This window comes from Lepidochelys kempii, chromosome 11 (genome assembly GCF_965140285.1).
Source record: "Lepidochelys kempii isolate rLepKem1 chromosome 11, rLepKem1.hap1, whole genome shotgun sequence".
NCBI lineage: Eukaryota > Metazoa > Chordata > Testudines > Cheloniidae > Lepidochelys > Lepidochelys kempii.
The window spans coordinates 44,866,978-44,880,189 of record NC_136390.1 but is presented as its reverse complement, the minus strand read 5'-3'; the positions used below and the strand labels follow the sequence as shown (position 1 = coordinate 44,880,189).

Sequence of the window (13,212 nt, the reverse complement as noted above, 5' to 3'; positions counted from 1 at the left end):
CCAACCTAAACTGCCCTTGCTGCAATTTAAGCCCATTGCTTCTTGTCCTATGCTCAGAGGTTATAGAGAACAATTTTTCTCCTTCCTCCTTGTAACAATCTTTCATGTACTTGAAAACTGTTATCATATCCTCCCTCAGTCTTCTCTTCTCCAGACTAAAACACAAGCCCAATTTTTTCAATCTTCCCTCACAGATCATGCTTTCTAAACCTTCACTCATTTTTGCTGCTCTTCTCTAGACTTTCTCCAATTTGTCCACATCTTTCCTGAAATGTGATGCCCAGAACTTGACACAAAACTCCAGCTGAGACCTAATCAGCATGGAAGAGAGTGGAAGAATTACTTCTTATGTCTTGCTTACAACACTCCTGCAAATACATCCCAGAAGGATGTTTGCTTTTTTTGCAACAGTGTTACACTGTTGACTCCTATTTAGCTGCTGATCCACTATGACCCCCATATCCTTTTCCACAGTACTACTTCCTTGGTAGTCATCTCTCATTTTGTATATATGCAACTGATTGTTCCTTCCTAAGTGGAGTAATTTGCATAGGGCTGTCCCTAGCTATTCTGGGGCCCTACACAGCGCCCCGCCCCGGAGGGAGGCAGGCCTCTGTGGGGGTGAGTGCAGGCCCAGCCCGGCCCTGCTGCAGAGCTCAGGAGAGTGGGGGCAGGGCTGGGGCAGGGAAGAGGTGGGGCAGAGGCAGAGCCGGGGTGGGGGCCATGGGGAAGTGGCGGAGCAGGGGCTGGAGCAGCACGCAGCTGAACAGGGCACCAGGAAATGTGGTGCCCCACATTTTCTGGTGCCCTATGCAGCTGCGTACTTTGCGTATGGGAAAGGACGGCCCTGACTTTGCATTTGTCCTTATTGAATTTCATCCTATTTACTTCAGACCATTCCTCCAGTGTGTCCAGATCATTTTGAATTTTAATCCTATCCTCCAAAGCACTTGCAGCTCCTCCCAACTTGGGATCGTTCGCAAACTTTATAAGTGTACTCTCTATGTCATTATTTATTTCATCGATGAAGACATTGAACAGAACTGGACCCAGAACTGACCCCTGCAGGACCCCACTTGATATGCCCTTCCCATGTGAACCACCACTACTCTCTGGGAATGGTTTTCCAACCAGTTATTCACCCACCTTATAGTAGTTCCATTTAAGTTGCATTTCCCTAGTTTGTTTATGAGAAGGGTCATCCGAGACAGTATCAAAAACCTTAGGCTTTGTCTACACTAGCACGTTTGTTGGCAAAACACACCCTGACCAACATAAGTTTCACTAACAAAAGCACTGGTGTGGACAGCGCTATGTCAGCGGGAGACGCTCTCCTGCCAACATTGCTACCGTCACTCATTTGGGGTGGTTAAATTATGCCAATGGGAAAGCTCTCTCCTGCCGGCATAGAGCGTCTACATAGGAGACCTTACAGTGGCTCAGCTGTGCCGCTGCAAGGTTGGTAGTGTAGACATAGCTTTACTAAAGTCAAGATATACCACATCTACCGCTTCCCTGCTATCCACAAGGCTTGTTACCCTGTCAAAGAAAGTACTAGGATGTTTTGACATGATTTGTTCTTGACAAATCCATGCCATTACTTATCACCTTATTATCTTCTAGGTGTTTGCAAATTGATTGCTTAATTATTTGTTCCATTATCTTGCCAGGTACTGAAGTTAAGCTGACTGGTCTGTAATTCCCCAGGTTGTCCTTTTTCCCCTTTTTATAGATTGGCACTATATTTGCCCTTTTCCAGTCCTCTGGACTCTCATCTGTCTTCCATTACTTTTCAAAGATACCACCTCAGTCAGCTCCTTGAGTATTCTAGGAAGTATTTCATCAGGCCCTGGTGACTTTAAGACATCTAACTTGTCTAACTAATGTTTAACTTGTTCTTTCCCTATTTTAACCTCTGATCCTACCTCATTTTCCCTGCATTTTCGTTAGATGCCCAATTGCTACTAACCTTTTTGGTGAAAACTGAAATAAAAAGTCATTTAGCACTTCTGCCGTTTCCACATTTTCTGTTATTGTTTTGCCCTCTTCATTAAGTAACAGGTCTACCCTGTCCTTGGTCTTCTTCTTGCTTCTAATGTATTTGTAGAATGTTTTCTTCTTACCCTTCATGTCTCTAGCTAGTTTAATCTCATTTTGTGCCTCGGCCTTTCTAATTTTGTCCTTACATACTTGTGTTATTTGTTTACATTCATCCATTGTAATTTGAACTAGTTTCCACTTTTTGTAGGACTAATTTTTGAGTTTCGGATCATTGAAGATCTCCTGGTTAAGTCAGTGTGGTTTCTTGCCATACTTCCTATCTTTCCTACGCAGTGGGATAGTTTGCTCTTGTGCCCTTAATAATTTCTCTTTGAAAGACTGCCAACTCTCTTGACCTGTTTTTCCCCGTAGACTAGCTTCCCAAGGGATCTTGCCTACCAATTCATTCAGTTTGCTTAAGTCTGCCTTCTTGAAATCCATTATCTTTATTGTGCTGTTTTCCCTCCTACCATTCCTTAAAATCATGAACACTACCATTTCATGATCACTTTCACCCAAGCTGCCTTCAACTTTTAAAATCTCAACCAGTTCCTCCCTATTTGTAAAAATCAAATCTAGAACAGCCTCTCCTCTAGTAGCTTTCCTCACCTTCTGAAAAAAAAAAAAAGGTCTCCAATACACTCCAATAACTTGTTGGATAATCTGCGCCCTGCAGTGTTATTTTCCCAACAAATGTCTAGGTAGTTGAAGTCCCCCATCACCATCAAGTCCTGCTGATTTTGTTAGTTGTTTATAAAAAGCCTCATCCACCTCCTCTTCCTGGTTAGGTAATCCATAGTAGACCCTGACCATGGCATCACCCTTGTATTTTATCCCTTTTATCCTTACCCAAAGACTTTCAACAAGTCTGTCTCCTATTTCCATCTCAACCTCAGTCCACACATACAGATTTTTGATATACTGGGCAACACCTCCTCCCTTTTTTCCCTGCCTGTCCTTCCTGAGCAAGCTGTACCCTTCTATACCAATATTCCAATCAAGTCAGTAATATGGGGGGTTATAATTTATTTGGAAAATGTGCATTTAACTGCATAAAGATAGTACAGTTCCTCTTTGGAGCCATTCAATTCTATTGGGTCTAGCAGAATATGAATTTTAATACTTTCTTTAAAAAACTCTTTTTCCTTTTCTGCATACTGTATCTGATGGAAGGTTGGAGACTTCAGTAGGGGAAGGCTAAATTTGATTTCAGCTGCATAAACATACAGCTAGACAAATCAAGAAGGCTTGTTGTAAATCGTATATATGTGGGAAGGGTTTTTTGTTTTTTTAAGCTAGACACATCAGTAGCCATCCCCACCCAGATAGATGAAGTCTCTCAGAAAATTAAAACAGTGGGATCCCTGAGTGAGGGGGATAGCTCTTTCTGCTCACTTCCTGGCAGTATTATACCTCCTTCCCTATACCACCTCTCCCCATGCCATCCTCCATAGGATAGGATCCCTGGGCAGGGGTATCTTGCTCACCCACTCCCTACCCATAGATATTGGGATGCTCTTTAGTGGTCACTTCAAGAGTCTGTGTGAAGAATAGTGACAGGAATCTGCAGGGGGCTAGATGCCTCAGTAAGAAGGCTGTAGAGCAGGGGTAGGCAACCTATGGCATGTGTGCCAAAGGCAGCATACGAGCTGATTTTCAGTGGCACTCACACTGCCCGGGTCTTGGCCACCTCTCCGGGGGGCTCTGCATTTTAATTTAATTTTAAATGAAGCTTCTTAAACATTTCAAAAACCTTATTTACTTTACATACAACAATAGTTTAGTTATATATTATAGACTTATAGAAAGAGACCTTCTAAAAACGTTAAAATGTATTACTGGCATGCGAAACCTTAAATTAGAGTGAATAAATGAAGACTCGGCACACCACTTCTGAAAGGTTGCCAACCCCTGCTCTAGAGAATAGCAGTAATTTGTGTTATCGGTATCTTTACAATCTTAACTGTTTCCTGACCATAGGATACACATAGGGAGTTCTTCACCCCTTTTCCCTATAACTATGCCTCCTTTTTCTTTCTCACCCTGGTATCTGCACAGCATATGCCCAAACTCCACCATACAGTCTATACCCCCCTCCTTTTCATACTCTCACGCTGAAGGGAAAGACAGGAGAAACATAAGCAGTCGCAGAATGTGAGAGGCTATGCCTCCAAGTCAGCAGTACTGAAATGAACGTGTGCATTAAAACACATCTATTCAGATCAAACTGATATACTTGAATGCATGTGTTCATTTCAAGACACTGTGCATTCAAAGCCTCATGAATAAACTAATAACAAAGGAATTCAATTGACTCAAACCCATGGTATTCATTAACTTTTCTTTTTTGGGTTTGTTTGTAAGATTCAACCAGCTATAGGTTAGCCAAAGTGCATACCGTATATAACTATAGAAATATACATGCACAACAGTGGTAAACTCAAGAAGTTTAAAGCACATTCTGTACTGCTTCCTCTCATCTTCCCCCACCCCCACCCCAACATGAATCACCAGTGGCCTCAGAGCTGATCTGTACATATCCAGGGACTCATTACTAAGACTAGAACTGGGCATGGAAAAAATCTGCTCTCTTGAGCTTTATTTATAAATATACATGGGATGTGGATAATAAAAAAGTGTAAGTGTGGGAGAGAAACTATGAGCGTCAAATTCTTTTTCTTCTGCTTCTTTTAAAAATGTATCTGGATTTAGTGCAGTGGTTCTCAAACTTTTGTACTGGTGACCCCTTTCACAAAGCAAGCCTCTGTGTGTGACCACATTTAATACCATTATAAATGCTGGAGACAAAGTGGGGTTTGGGGTGGAGGTTGACAGCTCACAACCTGCCATGTAATAACCTTGTGACCCCCTGAGGGGTCCCGGCCCCCAGTTTGAGAACCCCTGATTTAGTGTTTGAGACAGCTGCTAGAGTGAGAGCTCTAAAGACTGAAGTCCTTCGTTTATCAGTAAAACAGACATTACACAGTTTGAGTTTCCCCCTCACATAAACCTGAACTGGAAATATCACCAATAGGAAAGGGAAATTTCCTCTCCATTTCCTCTCCCCTGAGATCATCCATCAGAATTTCCCATTGTCACAATGACTTTTGTTAAGAGGAACTAGAATGAGAGGCCATCAACCCATTTCACAACATACAGCTATAAGTCACTAATGATCTGGGTTGGATTTGTATCAGAGACCCAGAAGAGAAACATTCCTTATTAGAGCTGAGTAAATAATTGATTTTTTAGGTCAAAGGCCAAACCAAAAAAAAAATTCTGAAAAAAAAATTTGGTTCTTTTAGAACTGAAGCTGAACTTTTTCCCCTCACTGAAACAAAAATAGATAAAATTTCAAAACAAAATGTTGAGTCAAAACAACATTTCGAAACAAAATGGTTCATTTAGAAAATGTCAGCACGAACCATTTTCACTTTAAAAAAAATTCCCCTCATTTCTTTATTTGGCGAAAATTGTTCACCAAATTCTACCTGAAATTACAAATAGTTTTGATAACCCTGAAATGGCTTTTTTTGGCAGATTTACTATGTGGTCAAAAAATTGTACCCTTCTCCTGTCCCATTATCTTTATATCTATGTAACACTACAAATCTTACAGTAGAAAGATAACAGTTTAGGAAACTACATGTAAACCTGGGTAAATTACAGTTTGCATTTAAACTTGCATGTTCTTTTCTATTTCTTACATGCTTAGTGTTCCCTGCTAGTCCATGTTTCTTCAGAGTGAAGGCAACAGAATAATACCATAGGCCCTGATTACCCTTGAAAAACTAGGTACCTCTTCTTGACCCATGAATTCCAGAAGTGGGATTATTTTGCAAGCTGAGGAAGTAAGTCAGACTGAATTGATTTAATGTATACTTTCTTATTCCTGTATTACATAAACTGAACCTGGTTTTCAGATTACATTTTTAGAATTAAGATACTTAGTAAAGAGCCTATTAACCTGATTGGTTTTTAGTGAAAGATTTTCAAAAGCACTCAGCAATGGCCAAACTCTGCTCCCACTGAAGTCACTGGTAAAACTCCCTTTGACATCAGTGGGAGCACAGTTTGGCCAATACCAAGTGTTTTTGGAAATCCCACCTTAAAGTTACACAATCAATATACTGCAATTAAACTTCATTAACATTGGTTTGCGGGAAGCTAGGAATAGCAAGAAATCTAATCCCTGGATGCTCATACATGTAAAATGCTCACTTTGTTGCCTATGATCATTTTTGCAATTGGAGTAATGGATTTATGGAATGTATCTGTGAATGTTGATTCATCATTTTTAAATTAATGAAGGAAAACTGTATAAAAATACCCTTGAATGTGCTGTCAGTGGTTTTAAGAAATATATCTAAGATTTTCATATAAAATATTTCAGACCTCAGATCTAGCTCAGACACTAAACACAATGAACACACACAAGGAAATAAGAGACACTTAATCTTTCACATCTACATTTCTTAGTTTTCTTGGGACTCATTCATATTGCTCCTGCTCTCTAACATATTTGCAACAAAAAGCCAAGGGTAGAGAAGCAGGTTTGAATTGACCACTAACACATTTTGTTATTTAATTTTTAATGAGGAAATATTTGGCTGCAAGATTTGACATTTTCCATGCCATCTCTGGAAGTGTATACAAATACAGAGGGGTAGCTGCGTTAGTCTGGATCTGTAAAAGCAGCAAAGGGTCCTGTGGCACCTTATGGAATAACAGACAAACTGGAGCATAAGCTTTCATGGGTGAATACCCACTTCGTCGGATGCATGTAGTGGAAATTTCCAGAGGCAGGTATAAATATACAAGCAAAAATCAGGCTAGGGATAACGAAGTTAGTTCAATCAGGGAGGATGAGGCCCTCTTCTAGCAGTTGAGGTGTGAACACCATAGGAGGAGAAACTGCTTTTGTAGTTGACTAGCCATACACAGTCTTTGTTTAATCCTGAGCTGATGGGATCATCTCGTGCACATCAGTTTGGAGACCACTGTGTTAGTCTATAAGGTGCCACAGGACTCTTTGCCGCTTATACAAATACAGTATAGAAAACAGGCATTTGGCAAGTCATAGAATTCCACATGTGCTTGAAATCAAAGCAAGGGCATACCTGAGAAAGTGATTGTCTGAGACGTGTTATTTGTGAATTGTGGCCTGCAACGTCCTGTTCTGAAACCATCTGCTTAAGCTTCTCCTTCTCAATAGCTATGCTGTTAAAGGCAGACTTCAAAAGAGAATGAACTGGGGGAAAGAAAAAACAAATATTTCCTGAGACAAAGTACTACACCTTGCTTGTAATCAATAATAAAGGTCGTGACCCCCCCCCCAAATTTACAGAAATAAGAAACTAAGGCCCAAATTTTCAAGAGTTCGTGCCCAAGTAGATTGCACACATGCATCAGTTGAGTTTGGCACGCACACACAATGTGAACGTGCACATACACTTGTCTTACGTGCACATATTGGTGGTTGTGCACATGCAAGTTGGGTATGTGTAAAAGTGTGCGTGTTCTTTTGAATATTTGGGCCTAAAGCTATTTTTCCCCCCTCTCTGTAAAGCAAATTAGTCTGTTCCTTAATTTTTCTCTGCAAATAGTGTAGTATGTATGTCATTTCTGCATTTATGGTCTGCAGTGATTTAATACTGCATTAATAAAGAGGATTACTTTGATCTTGAAACTTTGATGATCTAACACTGTGGAGGGAAGCAGTGGGTAGTATGTTTTTCCCATTTTATGTATTAGCCAACATTACAGTACACAGAGCCCATACAACGTAAGTTGTGTAAGACTGTTTGCAGCTCATGGTCACTGCTGCATAAACATCACTGCATGGTGTTACAGTGTGATTATTTCAAATCCAGTTATCTAAAGCCTTTGTTCAAAACAAACAAGCAAACAAACATATAAAAGGAAATCCATCAATAGGAAAAATAACACTTCTGGTCATTGCTAAATGTGGTTTGGCTATGCATTCCTTGCTATTAGAAACGCCCTTGTATTTTTCAAAAAACCCTTTAAAATAAAACAATTTCTTTTTCATTAAGTATATTCAACACTTGAAATAATCAGCCCATGTGCTCAGAAATGGAACATTAAAATATGAGAAACATTTCTGAATGACAGTTTTGACAATTTCAACAAAGAAACACAAAGGATGAAGGAAAATAAACTTTGACCTTTCCCATACATAGTATGCCGCTACGTTTTTCTTTAAAATGCTGTTCCTTTTTTGGAATTACGAAACATTAAGGAATAAAAACCTTTTTTCAAGCAAATTCTGCCTCTCATCCCTTACCTCTCCCCAATTTTTATAGGGTTTTTTAATTTTAGCCCTCTAGATTTGAAGTATAGAATCAAGAAATACAAAGTGACTACTGAAACCTTACTAATTAGACAAGAATCACTGAAATGTTCACTGCTTCCTCATTCAAATTCTTGAAGACGGAATAAAATGCAATGCTAACTGCTCCTATGTGAGCTTAAAGAGCTCCCTTTCCTTCTCTTCATGGAAGTGTTTTCCTTCATTAAACACTTGTACTTCTCCCTATTTCTGTAAATATTGACATTATTATCTCTCTTTAAAATAAATCTTACAGATTTCTAAATGTTTATTCCCATTCAGATAGAAAGCTCGTGATCTTAAATCTTAGCTTTATTCATCCCAAATTTTTATGACCGTTCTGAAAAATGTGACCCAAAATGTGGGTGTTACATATGGAAGGCCAAATTCTCCACCTCATAAATGGAGACAATTCCATTGAATTCATTATTCTCACTTACGTCAGCAATAAATTTAATCTGGTATTTGTAAATACATTTATCATTTCATGATCAAATTAAACACAAATCATTGCATATTAAAACAGAATTGCCTAAAAATGCATGTAATTTCAGTTCAAAATGTACATTTTATATCAGGTGCATCAAGTTCATTTTGTGGACCTGGCTACAGACACCATCAATTATGGTCCCTGCAAATTCAAAGTTCAGTACTTGGGACATATTTTTTGTGTGAAATGAGTTCAACATATTTCAAGTCTCCCCCCCTTTCCCCGCCCTCCCCCATGAGTTTCAAACATACTCTTCTTTTAGGGGAATAATTCACACACCCCTTTGCTTATTGCAGGTCCCATGAGCTTGCTAACATGATAAACCAGCCAGCCCCAGACTTACTGATTTATCTAGTAAAATGTTTTCAGTTATGTTGGGGCCCAATCCAGTGCCTACTGAAGTCAATGGGAGTCTTTGCATTGATTTCAATGGATACTGGATCAGCCCTTACTTTAATTGCTTGTGTGACCTTAAGAACTCCCCCAATGCCAACTGGCAAGGGGGTTATAAGAATATCCTGATCCTGGTAGGTACATTCTGGTTCCCCAAAGACCATCATAGAATCATAGAAATTTAGGACTGGAAGGGACCTTGACAGGCCACCTGGTCCAGTCCCCGGCACTGAGGCAGGACTAGGTATTATATAAACCATTCCTGACAGGTGTTCCTCATTGGAGATTTCTAAAAACAGGTTAGATGGCGATTCCACAACCTCCCTATGTAATTTGTTCTAGTGCTTAGCAACCCTTAAAATTAGGAAGTTTTTCCTAACATCTAACATAAATCTTCCTTGCTGCAATTTAAGCCCATTACTTCTTTTCCTGCCCTCAGTAGTTAAGGAGAACAATTTATTACTGTGGCAAGGTGGACTAGGGCCAGAGGCCCCCTGCTGGAGGCCTTTCTGTGCTGCATCATCCTGTCCCAGAATAGAGCAGCTAGAAGTCCTCCAAGCAGTCTACAGTAGCTGCAGAAGCCAATCAGAGGGGCTGCTGCAGCGACCAATAAGGATTCAGAAGACCCAGATAAAAGGCAAGCAGCAGAACAGAGCCTTCAGTTGCTGTGCAGAGCTTGAAGAGAGAAGACTGACTGGCAAAGCGGCAGGACCAGCAGGTCACTGAGTGCAGGGTGAAGCCCAGTGGGACTGAGCACAGAAGCTGTGCAGGCCAGCGAGGGTACCAAGATGGGCCCTGCTGGACTGGTTGAAGACTAAGCCCAGGGAAGCCTGCTGAAACACCACCGGCTGTGGGTACTGAGATGGGCCCTGGCTTGGTGGTTGAAGAAGGCAGTGCCTTTGGGAGAAGCCTTAGCACTACGGCCCCACACCAGCGCCAAGATAAGAACTTGGACTGTATACCCCAGAAGGGGGGACAGTATATGTGGCTCAGCTGCAGGCTGAGTCACTGAAGACCCGCCAAGAGAACCATCAGCTGGAGGAAGGAGGTTCTCAGGAAAGGCAAGTGCCACCCCGATGTAAGAACTAAAACCAAAAACAGGCTCACACCCCACCAACGGGGAGGCCGCCTGCGAGAGGTGGGTGCCACCCCATGAAAAAGACTGTGATGGCAGGCATATCGGCCAAAGAAAGGAGGTGCTCACAAGGGACAGGTGCCAACCTGGTTACAATTACCCTCATTTTTATAACAACCTTTTACATACTTGATGACTGCTATCATGTCCCCCCTCAGTCTTCTCTTCTCCAGACAAAACAAACCCAATTTTTTCAGTCTTCCCTCATAAGTCATGTTTTCTAAACCGTTAATATTTTTTTTTGTTCTCCTCTGGACTTTTGCCAGTCTGTCCACATCTTTCCCAAAGTGTAGTGCCCAGAACTAGCCACAGAACTCCAGCTGAGGCCTGATCAATGATGAAGAATTACTTCTCATGTCTTGCTTACAACACTCCTGCTAATATATCCCAGAATGATATTTGCTTTACCGGTATTACATTGTTGACTTATATTTAGTTTGTGATCCTCTATAACCCCCAGTACTCCTTCCTCAGCAGTCATTTCCCATTTTGTATTTGTGCAATTGATTATTCCTTCTTAAGTGTAGTACTTTGCATTTGTCCGTATTGAATTTTATCCTCTTTATTTCAGACCATTTCTCCAGTTTGCCAAGGCCATTTTGAAATCATGTGAGATCTCAAGTGAAAACCAGGGTCATGCTGGTCATTAATATCATTGTACGTACTCATACTATGTAAGGAGTTATGTACGTTTACCTGAAACATGCTCCTAAGGTCTGTATCAAGGCAAGTTTTCTCTCAGACAAAAGATGGTTATTCACCTGTCTCTCTGGCATGTAAATTAAGCATTGTAAGTTAACACAATGGAGAGTCATTTACAAAGGAAATCAATGGGTGAGGGGAGGGTGAGTGTGAAATTAACTGGGAGGCAGCACACATGAGAATAAGCTACTGGGGTCATCCTGACTCTGAGGTACAGACAATGAACTTCTGGAGATATAAGGAGAAGGCAAGGATGACATCCCTTGAGCCTGCACCAAGGAAATAATCAGGCAATGTGATTACATTCATGAAAATGGGATCACCACATACCCTGATTGGAAACACTGCAAAGGATATTTGGGTGAGATAAACTTCTATAGACAGCAGGTTAGCCTGTTAAGTTTAGTGTCTAGAAATTGTTATGATTTTGATTTATATGTAATTTTTTTTTCCATAATCCTTACTCATTATGTCTTGAATCTCAAATCTTTGATAATAATCTAATCTTCACTATAAATATCTGAGTTCTTCAGCATTACACAAGGAGCTGATCCTGAGTTTAATCATACAAGCTGGTGTGTGCACTGTTCCTTTGTGGACAGCAGATCTGATATTACTGTGAGTGTACAGTAGATGAGGGGCTGGCCACTACAGAGGGATGCTCCCAGGGGACTGAGGGACCAAGGTATACCTATTGTTAACCTGAAAATCAAACATAGGAGTGGCAGAGTCCAGAGGAGATTGTTTGGGTGGCTAACAGGCTGGTGATGTCAGGGAGCTGACACCAAATTAAGCTCAAGCAAGTCTTCCTCTTGCTGGAGGCAGTGGGTAACAAGGTGACTCTCAATTCTCGGTACCCTGAAAACCACCACAGAAAAGAGTCCAGGAGAGCTGGCTGTATTTTAAAGAAGCCTTATTGAGGGTGCAGGAACAAACCATCCTGATGTGCAGAAAGAATAGCAAATATGGCAGGCAACCAGCTTGGCTTAACAGAGAAATCTTCAGTGAGCTTAAACACAAAAAGGAAGTTTACAAGAAGTGGAAACTTTGAGAGATGACTAGGGAGGAGTATTAAAAAAAAAAAGTGCTTGAGCATACAAGGGTGTAATCAGGAAGGCCAAAGAACAATTGGAGTTGCAGCTAGCAAGGGATATGAAGGGTAACAGGAAGGGCTTCTACAGGTATGTTAGCAACAAGAAGGCGGTCAGGGAAAGTGTGGGCCCCTTACTGAATGGGGGAGGCAACCTAGTGACAGATGTGGGAAATGCTGAAGAACTTAATGTTTCTTTGCCTCACTCTTCACATACAAGGTCAACTCCCAGACGGCTGCACTGGACAGAACAGTATGGGGAGGAGGTGAGCAGCCCTCAGTGGTGAAAGAACAGGTTAAAGACTATTTAGAAAAGCTGGACATGCACAAGTCCATGGGTCCGGATCTAATGCATCTGAGGGTGCTGAGGGAGTTGGTTGAATGTGATTGCAGAGCCATTAGACGTTATCTTTGAAAACTCAGGGTGATTAGGGGAGCCCCGGACGACTGGAAAAAGGCTAATGTAGTGCCCATCTTTTAAAAAAGGAAGAAGGAGAATCCGGGGAACTACAGACCAGTCAGCCTCACCTCAGTCCCTGGAAAAATCATGGAGCAGGTCCTCAAGGAATCAATTCTGAAGCACTTAGAGGAGAGGAAAGTGATCAGGAACAGTCAGCATGGATTCACCAAGGGCTAGTCATGCCTAACTAATCTAATTGCCTTCTATGACGAGATAACTGGCTCTGTGGATGAGGGGAAAGCAGTGGACGTGTTGTTCCTTGACTTTAGCAAAGCTTTTGACACTGTCTCTCACAGGATTCTTGCCAGCAAGTTAAAGAAGTATGGGCTGGATGAATGGACTATAAGGTGGATAGAGAGCTGGCTAGCTTGTCGGGCTCAATGGGTAGTGATCAATGGCTCCATGTCTAGTTGGCAGCCGATATCAAGCAGAGTACCCCAGGGGTCGGTTCTGGGGCCAGTTTTGTTCAACATCTTCATTAATGATTTGGATGATGGGATGGATTGCACCCTCAGCAAGTTCGTGGATGACACTAAGCTGGGTGGAGAGG

At 41.3% G+C, this 13,212-nt stretch overlaps 1 protein-coding gene across 13 annotated transcripts in view; it reads right to left on the bottom strand.

The window, feature by feature from the left end:
- The window catches only part of OSBPL6 (oxysterol binding protein like 6), a 223,187-nt gene that overhangs the window by 64,192 nt on the left and 145,783 nt on the right, over positions 1 to 13,212 (bottom strand). For all 13 annotated transcript variants that reach the window (XM_073306022.2, XM_073306013.2, XM_073306012.2 and 10 more), the window contains one exon: positions 7,161 to 7,291. In XM_073306022.2, coding sequence (XP_073162123.1) covers positions 7,161 to 7,291 — 131 coding nt within the window. The remainder of the gene's footprint in view (positions 1 to 7,160; positions 7,292 to 13,212) is intronic.